This window comes from Chaetodon auriga, chromosome 18 (genome assembly GCF_051107435.1).
Source record: "Chaetodon auriga isolate fChaAug3 chromosome 18, fChaAug3.hap1, whole genome shotgun sequence".
Taxonomy (NCBI): Eukaryota; Metazoa; Chordata; class Actinopteri; order Chaetodontiformes; family Chaetodontidae; genus Chaetodon; species Chaetodon auriga.
This window is the reverse complement of record NC_135091.1, coordinates 5,122,509-5,144,150: the sequence shown is the minus strand read 5'-3', so window position 1 is coordinate 5,144,150 and position 21,642 is coordinate 5,122,509. Positions and strand designations below refer to the sequence as shown.

At 42.2% G+C, this 21,642-nt stretch overlaps 1 protein-coding gene across 2 annotated transcripts; it reads right to left on the bottom strand.

Annotated features, from left to right (window-relative positions):
• Positions 1 to 651: 651 nt before the first annotated feature.
• Positions 652 to 21,403, bottom strand: scara3 (scavenger receptor class A, member 3). Of its 2 annotated transcripts, XM_076757017.1 has the most exons (12): positions 20,937 to 21,051; positions 11,280 to 11,315; positions 10,552 to 10,593; positions 9,760 to 9,879; positions 6,704 to 6,784; positions 5,881 to 5,999; positions 5,469 to 5,713; positions 4,432 to 4,651; positions 4,034 to 4,122; positions 3,504 to 3,696; positions 3,177 to 3,354; positions 658 to 3,086 (listed from the first exon to the last, which is right to left on the bottom strand). In XM_076757017.1, the coding sequence occupies exons 1-12, from the start codon at positions 20,941 to 20,943 to the stop codon at positions 2,596 to 2,598; spliced, it is 1,821 nt and encodes a 606-aa protein (XP_076613132.1). In that variant the 5' UTR covers positions 20,944 to 21,051; the 3' UTR covers positions 658 to 2,595. The 2 variants fall into 2 exon arrangements, with proteins under 2 accessions (XP_076613133.1, XP_076613132.1); XM_076757018.1 differs by lacking the exon at positions 9,760 to 9,879 and having other exon boundaries at positions 652 to 3,086; positions 20,937 to 21,403.
• Positions 21,404 to 21,642: the final 239 nt, after the last annotated feature.

Here is a 21,642-nt window from a genome sequence, read left to right as displayed (position 1 = left end):
ATCACAGCCGTATTTTCCTGCATTATAGATTAGAAACAGCACCAACTTTACATTTTTCCTTCAAGGTGAAAACAGCGAGTGATTTAGAGTAAATGTTCCGTGCTCATGAGGAATAGTCATGGGGACTGCAGGAATAAGAGATTTGGGTGGATTCTTGAAGGAAGTTTTTGTTGGAGATCGGGTTCCTAATCTCCCACAAGGCTTGTCATGTTCCAGCACTGAGAAAGAGAGAAACGCTGTGAAAATATCATTCAGCAGGAGATCAGGGCTGTCGCCACGCCTGCTGCAGGGAGGTTATCAGCTGCTTTCTACAACCACACCTCTACACAAGCCTGGCTCAGATATTAATGTTTGCATGCTCACATCAGTTATGTGTTATGTTTTTCCTCATTCTCTGAACTCTCTGTACCCTACACTTTACTAAACTATGAACTGCAAAATGTAAATTATAGGGCACGTTTTTGTTCGAGTGCTTATGTTAAAACAACAGGGTAAAACTAGACAATCGAATATCTTTGAATCAGTGGCAGCAAACCTCAAAAATCTGATGGGAGGGATTGACATGTGTGTTGAATTAATGGCCGCTCCCTTTCCCTCACAGGGCAGCAATAGCACTCTGCTATGGAAGTACAGTACAGCCAACAAGAATGAGACTGTTAAAAACAGCTTTATTGAAGTTCCATGCAAGCCAGTCGCATTTCATTACAACACACAGGTTTACAAAAATAGCACGTTTCCCTTTTTTGTAATTTTTCTTTTTTTCTGAGATATAAAAGATTATTTATGCGTGTATCGTAAGACTGAACCCATTTGTAAGTCATCGCTCTGCTATCACCATTGTTAAAAGTAGAAATTGTGGCAAATGTAACAGTCCTTTTTGCAGAAAAAGCTTTTTTCATCGTATTATTCGACATGTTTACAAACATGATTGCTCATGTATGTGTTGAATGAACTTTATGACCTTTCCAGCCTTCATATCTCCTAAAGGAATCGTTCAAGGTTTTGTGAAATATGCTCATTTGCTTTCTTTGCCAAGAGTTAGATGATGAGGTTGATATCACTCTCATGTCTGTGCATGAGGTACAGATCTGCAGCCTGAGGTATTTAGCGTAGCTTAGCATAAAAAGTGGAGGCAGAGGGAAAAAGCTAGCCTGGCTCCCTGCAAAGTTAAAAAATACACTTGTGGCACCTCCAAATTTTGCTATTTATCACGTTGTATCTAAATATTTAAACGTAGTTACAGGGGAGTTATGTGCCAGCTCCAGAGTTTAGTCTGCACAGAAGTGAAGAATGGATAAACTTTTGTTTGTCAAAACAAGTTACAGCATGAAACTCCCCTTAACACCACACATCGTCATATTTACATTTCTGTTTGTGTACAAATGAAACAATTAAAATCTATATTAGTGTGTGAGCTTTTGAAAGAGACAAGCCAGCTGTTTCCCTATGCTTCCAGTCTTTATGCTAAGCTAGGCTAATCACATCCTGGCTCTCAGAGCTCTCTCAAACTCTCAGAAAGAAAGCAAATGAGTGTATTTCCCACAATGTTTTCACAATCACGCCATCAGGAGTCGGCAAGAGGGTCATTTATTACTTTCTTCATTCCTACTTTCGTTTGTCCAACAACAGCAACAACAGAAGCAAATGTTGCAGACAATGTCAAACCCAGGTGTGGAAGAGGACATAAATTCTGCAGCTTCATCGAACACAGCTCAGCCCAGTAGATGAAAGACAAGTCTTCAGAGTACCTGCTCTGAAATGCAAAAGTGAAGCAAACTGACTTAAATTTTTTACACTGCAAGAACCAACTAGGTGCCATCCATCAGAAAAGGATGTGTCAATGTGTACATAAGGTAAAATCAAAAGATATTTATTCTGTGCCCATATAGTAGTGCATGGGAATGTAATCCTTTGAGTAGTCTGGATGGGAAAACACCACTACTTTTGTCCAAATCTATGGTTAATAGCCTTCCTATTTATTATGCCCTATGAGGTCTTCGTAGCTTCGTAACAACCTCAAACATATTCTGTGCTTCCAGTACATTCAACAAGGCAAGACTTGAAAATCAATCACAGATTTATTGCTGTTAATCTCATCATCTAAGACAAGTTTTTGATTCTGGTAAAATCTATGTCATTTAAATATTGATGGGGCTTGTTGGATTTGTGTTTTCTTTGGCTTTGTGTCAGGAAATGCTAATCAAAAGTACTTATTAGAAACATGTGTTGTATGATCCAACATACCACCATATAAATCTCAGGTCTGTCTAAACACAGTTCATTTTTAGCTTTGGACACTCATCTCTTCTCCACAACAGTTCAGTCTGAGGCAGTGATACTGTTTTCTGCTTTTTAGATGTTCTTCGTTCATTTCACGGTGCCGTGTCATAACATCAGGGGGATGCCTCCTTTAAAGTGACATCTATAATTTGATTAGTTGCATTTGTTCTCTTGTATAATCCCATAGAAATGGATTATTCTTCATCCGCCTCCAGTCACGATGGATGCTGTTCTTTCAGTTCATATCTGTCAATAATTCTTAAGCTTCTTTGTGCTGGACAAATCACCTATGGGTCCAGGTCTTCATCCATCTTTCTACTGTCTCTTGGACCCAGTAGCAGGCGTCACGGTCCGCTGTTGGGTGTTGATTCGGTCATGGGGGTATGGCAAGCCTGGAGGTCCAGGAGTTCCTGGTGGTCCAGGCGGCCCTGCTGGCCCTGGTTTTCCCCTTTGTCCTTGTGGCCCAATGATGCCCGGAAGTCCTGTCTGACCCTGGATCCCTTGAGGCCCTGTGGGACCTGGGAGGCCATCTTTACCAGAGAGGCCCATGTCACCTTTCTGGCCCTTCTCACCACGCTGTCCTGGAAGACCAGGAGACCCTTTAGCTCCTTTTATTCCCGCCTGTCCTCTGTTGCCACTGGGGCCTGCTTCACCTGATTGTCCTTTAGGACCTAGAGAACCCTTCTCTCCGACTGATCCACGGATTCCTACAGGGCCTCGGTCACCTTTGCTCCCAGTGAGTCCCATTGGTCCTTTTGAGCCAGTCTCACCACGGTTGCCTTTGGGCCCTGGTGGTCCTGGAATGCCTGTTGAAAGAGGATAGGTGGAGGTGAAGTTAAACAATAAATTGTGCATGTACTGCACTACTTTTGCACATGTGCCAATGTCTGCCACACCTTTTATTATAGTGAAGTTCTTTATGAGCTGGGTGTGGTGAACATCCACAAGCTTCATCTCCTCCATCACCATGGACAGGTTCCGGACGTCCATATCCAGTCGCACATTCAGCAACACGTTTTGTTGTCTCAGTGTGTCGGCCAAGTGAAGGAGTAACAAGACCGTGTTGTTCAGGTTCTGTGCAAAAGACACAAGAAGGATATGAGGAAAGAAGATGAAATGCAAAAGAGGGAAATCTGTAAGAACAAAAATAAAACTTTTCGTATGTATCCGTATTCGTCGATCGATCCGTGAACTATAAGAAAGAGTTCCTCTGTGATTACTACCTGCAGGTCTTCAGTGTGTCTACCCATGCGACTCTGGCAGGACGAACTCTCGATGTTGATGTACTTGTACATGCTCTGGACGTGGCTGACGGTGGCGTTGATGCTGGAGGAGATTGTGTCAATCTCCATCGAGATGGAGTTCAGACGTCCGTCCAGTGCCGAGAAACGCTCACCTGTCCGGTTCTCGTAGTACCTAAAGACGATAAGGATGGTTACAGTGTCACTTTGTACATTTCTGGAGTCATGCTCTTTCTTTTTGCGTCTGTATGTTGAATGTATGTGTATTATCTGTTCATCGTGTTGTAGGGACATGTAGGGGTCACCTCCCATCTGGGACAAAACATCTCGTCCCAATGAGGTCAACCACTTTTAAGATTTGTCTTTTGGGTTAAGGTTAGAATTTGACTCGTTAATGTTGGGGTAAAGGCGGCTATGAGGCAGGGACGGCTACAGTTAACCTGCAGGGAACTGATGTGACTCAATACAATGTCCTCCCACATGTAGCAGTACATGTGTGTTACGTGTGTTACCTGGAATGGTAGTGAAGATCATGCATGTTCTCCTCATGTTCATCCATGAAAGACGTCACATTGTCAAGCTGCATCTGCAGGTTCATCACCTGGAGAAAACATGACCATATTTGTTGTACTTGTTTACTTGTGAGGACCCTCATTGACATACTGTGAAAGGCCAACTAGAAGCATTTCCACAGCCCTAATTATATCAGTACCTTGCTGTTCTGAGCTTCTATTTTAAGAGAAATACCTATTTCATAAACCTACGATTTTCAGTTTTTCCACTTTTCCAATTCTCTTGATAGATGGTAAGCTGCATTTTTCCACATTAAAAGCCTACCAGTCACACATCAATTAAACTTATAAAACTGTGCGTGGGCTGTTCTTTGCTGTAAACACAAATACACACACACCTGCTGGGTGAGGTCGTAGTACACCTCAGTGGACATGGCGATTCTCTGGTGATCCGCTATGATGTTGTTTTGGAGGAAGCGCATGTTTTGTGTGGTGCTGCTCATGTTGGATTTGATGGCGCTCAGAACTCGACTGTAGTTCTGCCAGTCGCTGGTCAACTTCTGGAGGACCAGAGTCTCCTCATCGGCTTTTCTCTGCAGGGCGTCTATCCACATGGTACTGGACAGCAGAGGAAAACACAGAAGTGGAAACATCAGGCTGTGGTCACATGATTTTACTTCTTTCAAACTGTGTCTGCTTTATTTTTCTTTTTACAAACTATTAGGAGGCAGGCAGCATCTTCTACGATGGTTGCAAAACATACAGTATCGTCACCCCACTGAAATTTATGGTAGTGTTACAAAACAGCTCAAAAAAAGATGGATGTAGACTCCTTCGGTCGCATTCTGCGGTAGTTTTAAATCAGCGTTATGTGTGCTGGGACTGAGCCACAGCTGTGTCTTTTTCGAATGGGAACTCCCAGATGTTATTCTTACTGCACTTTGTCTTCATGAATAAGGATTTGCTTATGAGGATTGACCAAAAAAAATGCAGTTGCGGCCATGACTCTGGCTTCTTGCCTGCTGTCAGTCACCGATGAAGCTCCCATTTGGCCAGTTCACTAAAAGGTCATCAACATACTATCCTGCATGTAGCTAACAAGACATGATTATAATCTGACTAAATTGCTAAAATTGTACAAATACGGTAGTCCAAATTTATGTAAGTGATTGTGTACAAACAATATACACCAAAAAAAAACCAAATTAAATCAACATGTTGCTGTTTGTCTTTATAATAGCTAATTATTAGATTTGTTTGAAAGAGTCTTTTGTTAGCTAACCTTCTGATGAATAAAGTGTTGTCAACTAAAAACTGGCAACAATACCTTTACCTGCAGCTTCCACTCACAAAAAGCAGAAAAATGTGTGTGTCGATGTGTATGTTTGAATATAAAACACAGTTCAGAGTCAGTCCCCTGAATTTTTTCAGTCACCTGAGTGCCACCGTTGTGTTGACTTGCTGTGCCGTAGCTTTGATGCCGTATTGATCCTCCGTTAGAGTCTTCATTTTCTCTTCAGTTTCCTCGATCACGTCCTTCCAGCCCTCCACCCGATCCAGGTACCGTTCCAGCGACTGGTTGAGAAGTTTGATGGACATGAGGTGGTTTTGCATGTCGCGAGTCAGCCGGTTGCTGGTGGCCTTTAGGGTGGTCTGGGTCTGGGAGACCTGGTCCAAGACCTGGAGGGGGACAGAGATCACAGAGGCAGAGTTAGCGATCAGAAATGAAACAAGTCTTGTGAGTCAAATGTGAGGATTTGCTGCATTTCTTTGACATCTTTCTTTAGAAATGAAAAGTCTTTGGGTTTTGTTTGAAGAAAACGAGCGAACTGAAGACGTCACAGGACCTGCTCCTGTCCCAGTATCATTCTCTGGATGTCTTCAAACTCCCTCTTCAGCCTGCTGATCTCCTCGCTGTACAGAGTCACATCCAGACAGCCCGAGCAGTTAGAGGTGGAGCCCAGATCTGAGAGACGAAGAGAGGGAGGCGAGACAACAGATAGGCAGAGACAGTGAGGGAGGATGGACAGAGGATGTCTGCATGTGATATATATCAAAGCTTCTGGTAGCCATCTGTGTGTTTTATGGGAGAGAAAACAACTTTTGACCTCCCTGGATAACACACTCAATCATCCACGCTTCAGACTTCATGAATGACCTTAAACCACCTTGCACATATGCAGGATGCACATAGCTGACAAAACAATCACACCACAAGCTCCATTTAGTAGCTGTCGAGGGGCTTTGATATTAGCTGAGGGGAATAGCAGTAAATGTAGTTGTAACGGCTCCTAACAGCGACTAAATGGACCCTGAAGCGAGACGGTCAGAAATGAACCTTCAATTTGAAGCCAGCGTGAACGAGAAGTCCTGACGGTGTTCAGAGAAACACAAACTTAAACATCCACATTGAGATAATTCTGCCAAGAATGAACTTTAAAACCATTTGACTTTACTTTTGGTGCTGTTCATAAATCACTTTAGGAAGTTTCTGTACAACAATAGCACAAAGCAGTTTTTAAAAATGTACAAAATCTTCAAAATCAGTAGAAAAACAATATTTTGTATAACTTTTAAGAACTCCATGTTTTCTGTGTGCATTTCCATTGCTATTGTTCTCCTGAGTCAACATAAAAAAAGAGCATTTGTTTGTCATTCCAGCCACTTTACCCTCTATTCCCTGCTGGACCTTGGAGATCTTCTTGTGGTAGACAGACTCCTTCTCAGACAGGCTGTCGACCTTCCTGAACACTGGAGACAAAGCCAAGTTGGGTAAGTTAAGGGAAAATGGTTTTGTTTTTGTGAAAATGACTGTGAGTCAATGGGGAATTAAACCATTAGCTTTAAACACGCCTAACAGATGCTAACAGAAAAATATAATTCAAAGACCACAGGTGGACATTTAGTACAACAGTCAGCGGGGGAGGAAATAACCATGATGGATGGGTCTGAAAGCTGGAGTAGATACAGAGATGATTAACATCAGCGGTAGTTTGGTGTGAACAGGACATAGGAAGTATTTAAAGGAGTAAAAACAGGAAGTTGTAATTTAAGCCCTGACAACAAAACAGGTAGTTTTCATTAGCTAACAAATTGAACCAAAACACTGCTGAATGATGGTTTGGCCAGCTGGTCCTGCTCTCCCCACATATTTCCCAAGAGAGCAACAATAATTTAGTGAGTGTGACTTTTTGTGAGTACATTTGTGAGAGTGTAACTTTGTATAATGCGTGTTTGCAGACTTTTGCAGCATCCTGAACCCCTGACTCGGGGGATTAATGCAGGGCTGTTCCATAGTGTGTTTGCATATATAAATGCTTCCACATGCGTTCTGCACACATCACCTGCTGCTGTGACCGTGATGCTGAACGTGACTCCTGGTTTTTGCTAAATTCAATGCAACGACGCATCAGCAATAAGACTTTTGGTAATTGAATTAAAGACTGTTTGTGCATCAACCGCAACAGATTCTACACATGCATTCAGAGTGATGTGTTTTTCTATGACACTAACGTGTTGCTTCATTCCACATTTGTTACTTGACTGATTTTCACTCAAGAATTTATTTTCTACGAAGCAGATGTTCAGCAGGGAACGGAAAATCAAAGGTTACTGGTGTCTGTTTTTCCTTGTGCACATGCACAGTTTGGAGTTGGAGCCAAGTGCAATATCTCCTCTGTTTATGCTCGAGTTTTTAGGGCTTTAGTGTTGTACAGCTGTGCTGGAAGTTGAAACAAACATAAACTAAGTCCCTTTTTGTTTCTCGTGTCTGTGTACACAGCATTAAAAGAGAGCAGTGGTTCTGTGTTTGTGGTGTGCATGTTTACGTGTGTTGGCACACATTTAGGCACAATGAATGTTTATACATGTTGATTTGTCTTTGGATGCTCAATTGTCTTGGCTCATGCAATTTAAAACCTTTGAAATTTACAAAGTGATAATTATGTTTCCCTCAGAATATTATTCCTGCCTGCGAGATGCTGAAGTTTCAGGATAACATCCCAACTTTGTGCAGATTAGACAAAACATGTACAACATAACAGCTGGTATCACTGCAGGTTTATCGTACTGCTGTGAGCTCAAGGTAATAACTGAAGGCAAGTAAAAGTTGAGCGTATCTTTAAGACCAGTTTATTCACATGTTAACTGTCTGCTATTCTGGTGTAAATCAATAAAAAAGAATTGAGAAAGGAAGTTGAGTGTATCATCATTTTGAACAATTCAGACTCTCTCCTCTGGGTTTTGGTGGCTGGACAGTTAGAGAACAATGATGAGAGACTTTAGTCAGAACATCAACAAAAGTGAGGGGTACAAAAATAGGATTTTGAGAAAAGGAAATTATACCTTTGGCTGCAGTAACAAGAAACTGGTTGACACAAATATAGACTAGTTAGCTGTCCAGTTATTTACTGTAGGTACAGTGGACCAGACAAAAGAAGAATTTAGACATGAGCACAGTAATTAATCTTGTAAACATCCACTGTCAGTAGAGTCCACAATAATGACAGTAAAAGAGTGAAGTAGGCCTGTATTCATTACAGTTAGCCCCGCAGTTATTTCACAAATGCAGACTGCTGTATTAGCACGTTAGCCTCACACGGCTAGTTTAGTGTAAACTGACTGCAGATGAACCAATTCTAAATCTCAAATTACAAACATCTGTACCCAACAAGGGCGGATCCTCACTGATCTGACAAAATGATTAACGTAACACTGACTATGTTTACATGCACACTCATTTTAAACTGCTATTTAGACAATATTTCAAACTGGACACGGGTCGAGTAAACAGCATTTCCCGTTTGGATATCCGGAATGTAGCATTTTCCGATTAAGATATGGCATAAACGATAACATTTAGGTTTTAGGAGCCTTCTTTCGTAATGGGAATATTCGTTTGGATATATTTTTGGGGTTTTTACCACAGTTTGCAATGCTGGGCCTCTTGCCTGTTCCCTGTCAGCTCTGTGCATTGAAACAGCTGCATGTAAATGGGAATATTAGTGGAATATTTATTTTCATTAGCCATGTAAACATTAGTGGCATTATAGTTTTTTTGGATTAAAAAAATGTCAATGTGAGTTAAACTGCTGTTGCTTGCTATAAAAACAGAATATTCAGTTGACATGAACTGCTGATGGCAGAACACAAACATGAACATGTACAGTATGTATACATGTCTCCGGCACACGTCAGTAAATTAAACACAGCAGACCATAAACAAAACTGAAATTTATTATATTTCTGTACATGTGCACCTGAAAACCTGAGTAGTGTCTGGGATTTCACTCCAGTCCTACCAATCCTCCCTCTCTCCAATCCCCGGAGGGGAAAAGATGAAGATTTACGGCTTTCAAACCCAATAGAATGTGATGTTAATGTGAAAAGCATCTGTTGGTGCTGAGCAGCTGTCAGGTAGAACATGGCACACAGGACTGCATTCATTTGATGTATGGGAGTTAAATGGACTGTGGTTTATGAGGACACACACACAGATAGAAAAGGAGAGTCTGATCTTTTCCCATGACAGGCCAGCTTCTCGCTCTTGGTGCGTAGTGTCAGCATTAATCAGTGGAATAACCTCATAAATCATAAAGCTTTTGACTGTTGATGACTGCATCCAACCGTAGAGATTGGTGGATGGTCTGATGTTGGTGATTTATTAACTTGGGACTTTTACTTGATTGCAACTTGATTATAAAAAAATAAATTCAAACTGAGCTCACCGAGCGATGCCAGCACTGCCACAGTAATGACAAGGAATGCAACAAATCCATAGAGGACTTTGACAGCCAGCTGGAGAGAGTGGCTCTGCTGGCACCTCATACAGCCTCCTCTGCTGCGACCTGAAGGGCATTGAACGCTGTCAGTGAATGACTAAATCTAAACACAAATGTCCACAAGCTGACAGTGTGTGCGATTTGATTTGATGGTTCATGTCATGACCAGAACTTCAAGAGACTCAGGCGCAAGAAATTCGATTAACCCGAGGTGATAAGCAGAAGAGAAGGTGAGCCAAGCAATGATCAAAACTCAAAGATCAGGCAGAGTTCAGACACTACAAAGCAACAACAGGGTGAACAAAGGCTGGAACTGCAGTCTGCAGGAAGACAAAGACAAAGCAGGCCGTGGATCACCAGGGCTTTATGCACTGAGAGGAGTGATTGGATGATTGAGAGCAGGTGATGAGTGAAACTGGCGGGAAACTGAACAATGACAGGAAGTTAAAATACTGGAATGGAAAAGGAAAGTTACTACAAAATAAAGCAGAAGAGTCCATGCACGTCGTCACAGGTCAACTCGGTAAAGATTGACAGGTCATATCAGTCTTAGCTGCCCGGAGACGAGTATAACCACTGATGGGAGAAGTATTCAGAACCTTTACTTAAGTAAAAGTAGCAGTACAATATAATATACTGGAATGTACACATGGACTACGTGTACACAGTGTGTAACCGGTGCAGATGACATTATTTGTTGTTGTTAGACGTGTGTGTGTATGTGTGTGTGGCCCTTACCCCTAAATGAAGGCATTTCCTCCTCTCCAGTGAAATCCTCCTCTGAAAAACAAGAGAAAATGCAAACAGGAACATTTGAAAACACGATGTTCTGCTAGTGAGCAAACACCAGAGCAACCATGTGATATACAAACCGTAACATCTGTACTGTTTGTTGTCCTTTCTATCAGTTGAAGCCATGAAAATACAAGTTAAGCCGAAAATTTGTAAGAGGGAAATTATTATTGGTGGACTAAACCAACTCTGAATCACAACCCTGCAAGCTGTAGGTCATGAGTGTATTAAAAGAAAAGTGCGGCATTTTGGGAAACATAATCGCTTTCTTGCTGAGTTAGATTAGAGGAGTGATACCTCTTTTACATCTGGAGCTAGAGAAAGCTCCTTTAGGTACAGCCATGAGAGTGGTGTTTCTCACCTAACTCTGTAAAAAACAGCAAATAAATGTCCCAAAATGTCAAACTATCCTTCTAAGACATAATGAAAGACCCTTCAAAGCTCATTTACTTTTCTCTGACACCAATCGGATGAAGTAGGAGCAGCAAAAAGACAGGGCTGCTGACATTCAAAAGTATAGCTTCTCATCATGCTCTCATCACTCCCAGATTCACCCGCAGACTTTGAATTCAGTTAGCAGGACCGTACTCCTCACATGGCTGACGATCACGTATAATGAACTGGTTGACTTTCGTGTCCCACAGCTCAGGACAATAGAAAACCTCCATCATTACCTTTGAAAAGCTGGTTCTCGTATCCACCATAGTTGTCTGCCAAAAAAAGAAAGAAAGAGAGACACGAAACACACATTAAAAAACAAAACAAAGCTGACTGGAACCAATTCTGCTGGAGCCACCAACAAGTTTTATTACTCCTCTCATAAATCATACAAACCAGCTGCCTCACAATCCCCCACCGCCTCCTCAAGTCTCTGTGAGTGTGTTCTGTATGACGCTGCTATCTCAGGGCAACGAGGAGGAAGGTCTTTGTTATGCTCAAATGTTTTCTCTGAGCTGTTCCTCACACAGGAGAAAACACCCCATGATGGTGCAAAGCATGAGAACAACTGCTGATTCTGTGTGCTGATTCTGGTGGGAGTACTGTGCATGTATGGAGGTTGTCAACACACACTCTGTAAGACATCCAGGATATAACCAGAGAGCCTAATAAACCGCATAAGTATATTTTAAAGTCCCAGAACACATTCAACGTCATGTTTTCATAGCTGTATGTAATACCAATGGACTTTATACAACACGTCATTAACTGTGCACCACCCAGACTGGTACCCACTCCCACACTTTAGGTGCTGCGGGTGTAGCACGAGCCAAAACGCTGAGTGGAGCTGCAGGGGAGGCTGTTTCTGAAGGGAAGGAGCTGGGACACATATGCATATACACTCATACACGAGGAAAAAATGGGATTGGCAGGTTGTTGACCAGCTGAAGAGAGACAGTTGGACGCTCGGTCATGGTGCCGTGTTGATTCTGCCGAGCAAAGGCTGATTTGACACTGCAGAAACATTGCTGCTTTGGCTTGCACCTGAAAATGTGCACAGCTAAATGACTTGACGTGTTTCTGATTGTGAAAACATGGAAAATGTGTTGACTGAGTCTCAACAGATGTGATTTTATTTAGCCTTAAAGGAGTATTCCAGCAAAAATGTAATCTTGAGTATCAAATACGGACCACTTGTCAGTTTTAAGGTGGTTCTGACAGGTTTCTCCTTGTTATATCTAAATGGGGCATGGCGTCACTTCGTGCACAGGACTGAGCTCATGCTTGCTACGGCTTATTGGCATCAGTTGCTCATTCATCAGCTGCCTGGCAACCAGCTGACTAACATTCACTCCTATTCATACAGGTGTACACAGCTGCTTTTACCATTTCCAACCTCCTCCTTCGGTGCTAATGTGAGACACTTGTTCCAACAGGTGCTCCAAAACCAAACCTTAACCATCACGAAACTGATTTTCAGTTCATTTTTCAACAGTAATTTCAGGCTACTGTATGGATGTCATCCTGCCGATCGGGTTGTCAGACCACTAAATTATGTGTTGTTCAACAGGGAGAGGACAAACGATGAAATTTGTGGTTAAACCTGGGGGACTTATTGGCTAAACTTTGTTGTTGTTGACTTTGCAGAAATGTAATATTGGTGCATTAAGGAGGGATTGTTTTTTTCTGATGCTTTGAGTGCTCCCTCAAAAGTGGAGCCTGTCTGTATGACCAGTCTCTATAAGTGGTGAATTCCTTGATGCATCTCTGACTGTGAACTACAGGTTTACATTTGTCACAGGCAAACCTCAAACAGGAAACAGCTGACCAATGTTAGCAATAAATAAAAGTTGTTAATTTAGCCAATTTTTGGTAAAAAATAGCAAGCATATGATGGTCTGAGAGAAAACCAGGTTCCTGATTTGGATCTATGGTAGTTCATCCGAATCAAAGCTGAATAAATCTGCGGTCTTCTGCATAACGACTGAGCTACAATCTTTTCAGAGCTAACTTTGGACGCCAATGGCAGTGAGCGTTTGGTGGGTCAAGCAAATGCTAAAGAGCACATGCATAAAGTGTGACTTTTGTTTTCTGTCACTGTGCAGCCTTAACCGAGTTTTTACCTAAGTGAAAAATTGATATAACTGTAAATGTGGACTTACTGGTTTACAGTTTATTTTGGGCTGTAAAAAGGTCTTTCTCCTTTATCCCATTTCTCAAGCCAATAGAAAATGATGCAAAATTTCTGAAACTGTGTCTGCTGTGGATCAATCTCTGTGGTTAACCACATCATCAGCTCGACATGAAGAGAAATCTGGCCTCTCATTGGGAGAGAACAAGAGAAAAATGGCTGTGAAGAGAATTAAACCAGGAGCAGCTGCACACCACGTCTGAGGAAGATCTGAGGGTTAAAAACACCATTTGTCATAAATAAAGTATGGTTGTTTGAGTGCAAACATTTGAACTAAAACTGCATATTCGTAATGAATTCCAGGGGGAGAAGAGTTTACCTTCATCCATCATCTATGAGCAGTAAATAACAGTGTCCATGTAGTATTATGGGATAGGTGGTGACACAAACAGGGAGCATTTTAAAGTCAAGTTTTCCACAAATGAACTTAGATTTGGCGTGAACCAAGTTGCACTTCTGCAAACGCCAAGACGAGGTGAATGTTTACGTCAGTCGGTGGTGGAACACGTCAGGTCTGGGTGGACGACATAAAGATGGAGGGAGGAGGGAGGGAAACAGACGGAGAGGTGAAGGCAGCCGCCTCCAGAGAGTGAAAAGACAAGAGTAAGGAAAGGACATTACGGATAGGACGTGAGAAAGAAAAGAACTGCATGTCCACGCTGAATTATTGGAGTTGCCAGAACACCTCGTGATAGTTCACGACGACAAAGGGACGGCTGACCTGCACAAACTCTTCCAGATGTTGGACTGACTGATGTCTTGCTTTGCTGATATATGAGGCCTATGAGACATGAAACAAAAAGGCAGCATCCATGCAAAGCCAGTTATTTCATTTGACCTTGATGCGAGATGCACATCAATATGTGTCATTGTCATTATTAGTACCTTAAGATGAGGCCATGCTCAACTTGATACGAACCAGATCAAAAAGCCTCAGCAATTAGAAGCAGATCTTTTAAAGTAGTTCTATTCTGTGTCCTGGACACTGTTTTGACTCTTTTGTGTCGCTGTTTTTGCTTTTTGTAATACTTGCTGGCTGTAAAAACTTAATTTTAAAACTCTAAACTTTAAATTTAAAGCTGCATCAATATTTTTGGGTTAACAATGGATCAAAAAGCTTTGTGTGGTGTCAAACGGGGAAATACCACTCAATTCTCCATTATTTCAAACGCATCAGTGGAAATGTGCCCTCACAGCTTCAGTTTGAAGGTCGTAGTAAAAGTATTGGGAGTATGGTAACGGCACATATCATTAGTATTCCGGGTTGCGGCTGAGTTTTCATGACCCTCGCTGGTCTAAATCCTGTTTGACTTTCCCACCCTGATTAAAATACATTTCTGTGGGAAAACTGAATTCTTGCCATTGTTTTTTTACTTCTGTGGCATGAAAATGGTCAGATTCAAATGTTTGCATGTCAGCACATTATTTGCTATTGGAAGCTGAAATTCCACAGTGTCACAATCAGTATCCACCCTCAAGTATCTGCCGGCTCCTTGGGTACGTTCCTCCTCCTTCACCTCCCTCCCGCTCCCTTTCTCTCTCCTCATGTTTTCCCCGCTCTCTGTGGAAAAAAACCTTCACGTCTGTCTTGTTAGTGAGGAAGTGGACCTGTCCAACACTCACAGAGCAGAACTGAGCTGATCTGACAGCAGCACAACACGGCCCTCCAGGTCACACCTCTGCAGTCGGGCCATGGCAAAACTCTGGGAAACTACTGTAACTGTACTTGGTTCAGTCTTAATCAGTGGACTCTTTCACTTCGATTTGATTGTGCTTCAAAGTTTCAGATGAGTTGTACTTCATCAACAACCTCAATGGTCCGTAATTTGGTGCAGCAAAGCATTTACTCCCACATTGTGGACACAAACAAGAAGCATCTGCACAAACTGCTCATGACGCGCTCTTTACTTGGCTGTGACCGAGCGGGATCGGATAATTCAAAAGCACCATCACAACAAGATCTCAGTCCAACTGGCTCGGATCTCTGTTCTTCTTTTTCTAAACAAGCTGCAATAAGGGACACAAAACGTCTTCAAAGTTTGAAATAACTTCTGTGAAGGGAAAGAATTTCATTTGAATTGGAGCTTTGACTGATTTTAATTACGCTTTAGAAACGACACTGACTGTCACTTGAAAACAGGAATCAGTCAGCATAGACCCAACCTCCTCTCTACGTGGACGACGCTGTATGAAAACATCACCTGATTTCTCCCTTTGCTGCCCTCTTAATTACTGCAGCCACTGTTTCACATGAACATAAACGGATGTCGTTTTGGGGCTGAAACAATTGATGCTATTATTCTTGTTGGGAGGACTGTCTCATGTTAGGGGTCATCAGCCAAATTGGTGGAGACCTACTGGAACGCACTACTTACACACAGTGCATCTATTCTATTCACCAATTCTCAATATGTTGCTATCATAGCAGTGAAAACTGCAGTATATTTAAGAAGAAGGGCAAAGACAGTGGACGGTTCTGCAAAACTGTGGTTTACATATATTTGCTGGCAGTGTTTTCAAATTCTTGCTTTCAGCAGTGTCTGTGCATAGAAACTACTCTCTATAAACAGATGTCTGCATATGAATGCAGAATCTATAGCCAAGATTTTGGTATTTGAGGTATTTGTCTTTCCACATTTGAGCAAGCTTTGGTTGCATTTAGGTAAACAGTCGGATGTGTTTATTGAGATTAGTCTTTCTATTCCATTCTCACGTCTCAATTTGCTAATGGAACTGTAAAAAATGAACGGCCCACAGAAGACGAAGACCTGGCATGGATATCTTGAATGGGTGGTAACATTATGACTGGGTGTCAAAGTCACAAAGTAAATACTTAGAAATTTGTTTAGGAAACAATTCTGCAGCATAAAGACGTTTAAAACAACAGAAGAGACCATAAAACAAACCGCTACAAGAGGGTCAGTGAAACGCACTTCATGTAACGACATCACAAATAAACACATCAAGGTCAGCTTTGTGAATGACAAACTGTTGTGCAACTGAGATTAAATGTGGATTATTTGCAGTATACTGTTCTGTAAAATAGACAAACAAGGACAGTTTTTGTTGTTTGTTCAGAATGTGAATCAGATGGAAAAGTTTGGAGGCAGTTTGAATCTGCACGCAGAGCCAAGCAACCGTGCACTTGTTTTGTGACAAGGAGTAAATATACTGTACGGATGTGTGTTTGTAAGCGAGGCTTGAAAAATGTGCTGAAGAAAATCCAACGAAACTAAACATTTCCAAACGTTTTTCCAGAGGATGTTGCACAGAACAGTGGATAGTTCAATGGAAGCACTACAAGGTCAGGAAAATCACCACGCTGCCATTTCTGCCAAGAAAAGGGTTTGTGACACGTTGTATTAAGAGCTGTTTTGACACTCGGTCCCTCGGTTTTGTATTCAACCCGGAAAGCAGCTGGCCGCTCTTCACTGGACAGGAGAAAATAATACTAGTTAGCCACAGAAACACTACAATACCATTTCATGTTCGATGACGTCGTTAATGCTTTTGGCCACGTCAAACTGAAACCAATAACAGTGAAATAAAAACTAACCTGAGCATATGTGTGTGGACAACATTACATAAGATCCATGTGTGATTTCTGAACACCTCGTTCTAAAACCATGTGCATTAGTCTGCCGCTCTGACAGCCACCTCTCTTCTGGTTCCAGGCTTTGAGATTTTGGTCCCATTTAGCCACAAGAGCGTTCGTGAGGTCCAGCACTGATGTTGGCCAATAAGTCCTGGCTTGCAGTCGGCGTTCCCGTTCATCTCAGAGATGGTGGTTGGTTGGTTGGTTGAGGTCAGGGCTCTGTGGAGGCCAGTCCAGTTCTTCTCTAAAAAACATTTCTTGGACCTGACTTTGTTCACGGGGGCCTGTCACATTCAAACAAGAAAGCGCCGTCCCCAAACTGCTGCCACAAAGCTGGAAGCACACTGTTGAATTCCTCAGCAATAAGATTTCCCTTAGTTTGGATGAGGGAGCCGAGCCCAAAACATAAAAAACCTCAAAGTGCTTCAGAAATATGAAGCACAATATATAGAATATATATTGAATACTAATATCAGCACACAGCACGCAACAAGTAAGACAGACCTCAACGTAAGCATAAGGACACATGTACGAGTGAATGTGGGCAGAAGTTACAGAATCACCCACAGGGTTACGGGCAAGTGAATGCAGGGCTACAAGATAAACCTTACAAAATACAAAAAAAAATCAAATCAGGATGTTGTTCTCAGCCCACATGGAGCCACTCAGGCCCCCTCCCTCAGTGCTCTTTCACCATCAGACCTTTGGTGTTTGTGAACGCAGCACCAAGCCTGTACTTGAGTCAGCTAACCGTCAGCACCACTTTATGCTTGTGGTTCCTCTGTGGTGGTTCCTCTCAGGGGGTACTGGACTTTCCAAACCCCTTCCCCACCCACTCCCTCCTTTCATTCCCCCTCTGGACTTTACTTTCGTCAGGGGTTTGTGCAAAATGTTATGAGGAGCATGGCCTGATTGTCCTGTAAGCTCACTGCGTCGCTCCATCATGCGAGTCCACATAAAGATGCGTAGGTTCAACATGTCGATGCTCCTTTCTGTCATTAATTCATCGAAGTTATTTTGACCAGAGAAACTCCCTCAAGAACCTTAGAAAATCCCAGCCTTAAATGAAACCAGGAGTCACGAGATGGGCCCTCCTCCAGAACAGAGTGGAGGTCTTGACCACAACTCATAAAGCCAAATGAGTCCTTTTCCAAACCTCTGTTGACATCCAAGCCATTTAGGTGCCCTTTGACTGGAATGTGTGGTCTCCTTGCAAAACTATAAACGCCCGGAATGTGTTGCTGCAGACTGCAGTGCTGAAGTTAAAGACAAGCCATTACAAGAGAATGTGCTTTTATTGTGGTTCGGCAGTGAAACAGGAGATTTTCAGTGTCACGAGCTTATAAACGCATCGTGTTTTCTCAGGACTAAACCGTTTTGGACGGCCGGGCTGAGACGCGGAGACAAGCCTGGTGAGGTTTACAGGGCTTTCGGGCCAAAGGGCGTGTGCAATATTCTCTAATGCTTTATTTGCAGGCCTCTCTGTATTCTTTTATTTATTTTTTTTTTACTTGCCCTAAAATTTCACATTATCACCATCTTATAGAAACTTTCCAGAGAGACAGAATAAAGGTCAGAATAAGAAAAGGTCTCACCTGTGAGTCCTGCGGTGTGTTCAACTAATGGAGCTAACAGCTAACGGAGCTAATAGAGCTAACAGAGCAAACAGCTAACGGAGCCAACAGCTGATGGAGCTAACAGAGTGGAGTTGGACGTGCATTTAAGGTCAGATTCCTCTGATACACCCTTGTCCCTTCCAGTTTACAAGTTTAGAGTAAAGAAAAGTATCAAAGTACTTCAGTTGAGTACAGTTTGGAGGTAAAAGTACTTTGAGTTTGGAGTAAACATTACAGACATGATATATCAGTGTTTACATTTTGCCAAGTTTGTGTCAGAAATGAAAGTAACCAGATACATTTACTCCATTTCTGTACTGTAAGTACACCACTGAGGTACTTGTACTTTGATAACAAAAACTGTATGTGGCTGTTATTGATTACAAAGTGCTTTACATAAACTACATCACACACACCTATAGATGATAATAACAAGTTAAAGACACAGCATTTTGTTAATATTAATATGTTGAAACAGGAAAACTGTTAGAAGCAGAAAATTGTCTGAAAAATCATTGTGTGCTGTAGCATCAAGACTAATTCAGGCAAACTAAATGAAAAGCACACAGAAGAACCGTATGTGGCCAGGAGTTTCCATGCCTTTGGCCTTATTTGTATAAAAGTAGCATGAAGAGTTTTGCCAATACGTTTAAAAACTAGTAAAATTAAAAAAATGGCACTAACCAAGCTTGTAACAACCACTGCCTTCCTAATTAAGGATCCAGTTTCAGCACACTCAATATATTTATGTGTACGCTGCTGGAGTTGGTGTAAAAACATGATGAAAGTCCAGCAGAAACGATTGGAAAATTAATCCAAGAGAGCAAAAATAAATGAAAAAGTGCACACCGGATACAGAGTCAATATGACAATCAGCTCTTATGTCTGCTTTGTTCCCCTTTCAATCCAAATTCAAAGTGCTTTGACTGTAAACTTATAGCGCTGCCACAGCGAAAATGGAGCTGAAAACAAGAACATCTCTCTTTCGGTACCTCCTCTTCGCTCACTCTTTCCTTCTCCTTTGCCAGCCATACACCTGTCTCCAGTGTTCCCCCTCTCGCCTCTCTCCTCACCTCCTCTGACTCCCCCCTCCTCTCCGGCCCTGCTAGGAATGTATGAGGCAGCATGTTTTGTTCTGGTCGGGCAGGGCTGGACCCGCTCTCAGCAAGACTGGAAACCACATTAACAGACCTCCTGCACTGTTTGGCTGAGAGGAGTACTGTAAATGTTCTTGGAGTTAATTCGGTGTATCGTCTCGTGGTTCAGGGCTGCTTCTCTCCTCGAGGAGGCAGGAGCAAAGACACAACCTCCTTGAGTTGGAGGTTGATTTGATGTTATTTCTTGCCTTGATTTCTCTTAATTGATAATGCTTGGCAATCCTAACACGCACTCTATGATGCCAAACTTTGGAGAACAACAGCAGATGAAATGACAAGTTAGGACGAGCGATAGCCTCAGCGAGCATTTGCTAATCGTTGCCCACCAGTGCTGTTGCCTGATGTGTTCATGTGCAGCACAACAAGAGAAATGCATGTTGAGGATGATGGCTAATCAATTAGTTTTGCAGTTGTAATACTGTCTCAGGTAACATTGGCTGTGTTTGGCTGAAGTGTAAGCTAAGCGCTAGTTACAGCTGCTACGCTATGATTGGTGTTAATTTAGCTAATGGTCAATTAAAATAGCACCACCACAGAGACTGAAACAAAATCAAAACAAAATCCACTTTTTGAAATAATAATGAAACAGATGAAATAATATTGTTAAATTTCATTTCACAGTATCAAATACAGGAATAAATCCATCATATGCCAGTTACTGTTGGTAATGAACATGTCAGCACTTCTTAACATCCTTTCAAGCTGCTAAACCACATGTGGGATTTCTTCCTGCTCCCTCTCTGTTATCCTCTGTTTCCCACTGTTTCCTTCCATCTCTGTCAGCCTTTCACTTCTCATACAGGACGTCTGGGAGCCGTGTACGAGCCTCTGCCCTCTTCAAAGCTGGTGGCAGCTCTCCTTTCATGCCATATTGTGAAAAAGCTCAAATTCAAATGTTGTGTTTTCACTCGCCCTCCTTTAAAGGGGATATTAAGTCAAAATGTGGCAGATTGGCAGGGCCAAAGAACATTTTATGTTTTATGAAACGGGGCTGTGGTGTGCACGCACACACATATAGAGATTTAAAGCTGACTGATCAAAGTCTCACATCCAAAAACAACAAACCGGCACTTTCTCAGGATCCACACTGCCAAGTTTCACAGCAGATGAGAAGCATATGTGGTCGCCGGTGCCCCGTGCAGGTGCCTGCCTGACAGGGCAGATACTGTTGCCGTCTACATTTTTATGTAGTTTTCACACTGGCAAATGCATCCAGGTATTGGTTAATTAAAGGTGCATGACAAGGAAGCAGGAAGATGTAATAGGAGATTTATAGGTGCTCAGATTTAACATTTGCAGAAATACCCCAGAAGAAATCAGAGAAATGACTCTACCTTTCATGATTCCTCACTGGAGAATCCTTATTGAACAACTTGTTGCCTGTTTTGCTGATGCTCAATGGGATGGCGGTGATATAATGGTCCTCTTCGCTTCTTTTTCCCCACAAAAATCAAGTGTCCATGAACAGTGACAGTAGTCAGCAATTTACCTTTGAGGTGCCAGCAAACTCATTTGTGAAACTTTGTCCAGTTTTCCACAAAAAGACAAAAGTCCTGAAATGTCTTACTCCCACCGATTTAAAAACTGGTGAACAACAAACGCACGCTTCAAGGTTCGGCCATTCATTGAACGTTATTCCATTTGAGCCAAAAAATGCTGATTTCTAGATTATTTCAACTATTCTTGAAAGTCTGTCAGTGCTGAAGGAAACTGGTCAACGCTCCCATTAGGTTTTGAACATGTGTGTCTGCCTGCAGCTTTCTGGCATCATCCCTCTCCCATCCAGAGCCTGAGGAAACTAAACCTCCTCAGACAGAAACCATGTGCAACTTCAGAGAGGGAGGGAGGATATGGAGCGAGAGAGCGATGAAGAGAAAGGGGACAGAGAGAGGCAGAGAAAGAGAGAGAGAGCGATGGGAGGGGAACAAAGAAACTGGAAAATGAGGGAGGGACTGGAAAAGGGACAGGGTGAAAAAAAGAAGAGGGAGGGAGGGTCCATGTGTTTTGTTGAAAGTCAGTTTTGTGGCCGAGGCTAATTGC

Bases quoted from the DNA above. Each gene is read 5' to 3' on its own strand.
- scara3 (XM_076757017.1), bottom strand. The intron at 4,123-4,431 runs GTGTGTGTGTAT...TGTTTTCTCCAG, and splicing joins ACTACGACCTCACCCAGCAG to GTGATGAACCTGCAGATGCA. The intron at 3,697-4,033 runs GTAACACACGTA...TATCGTCTTTAG, and splicing joins GATCTTCACTACCATTCCAG to GTACTACGAGAACCGGACAG.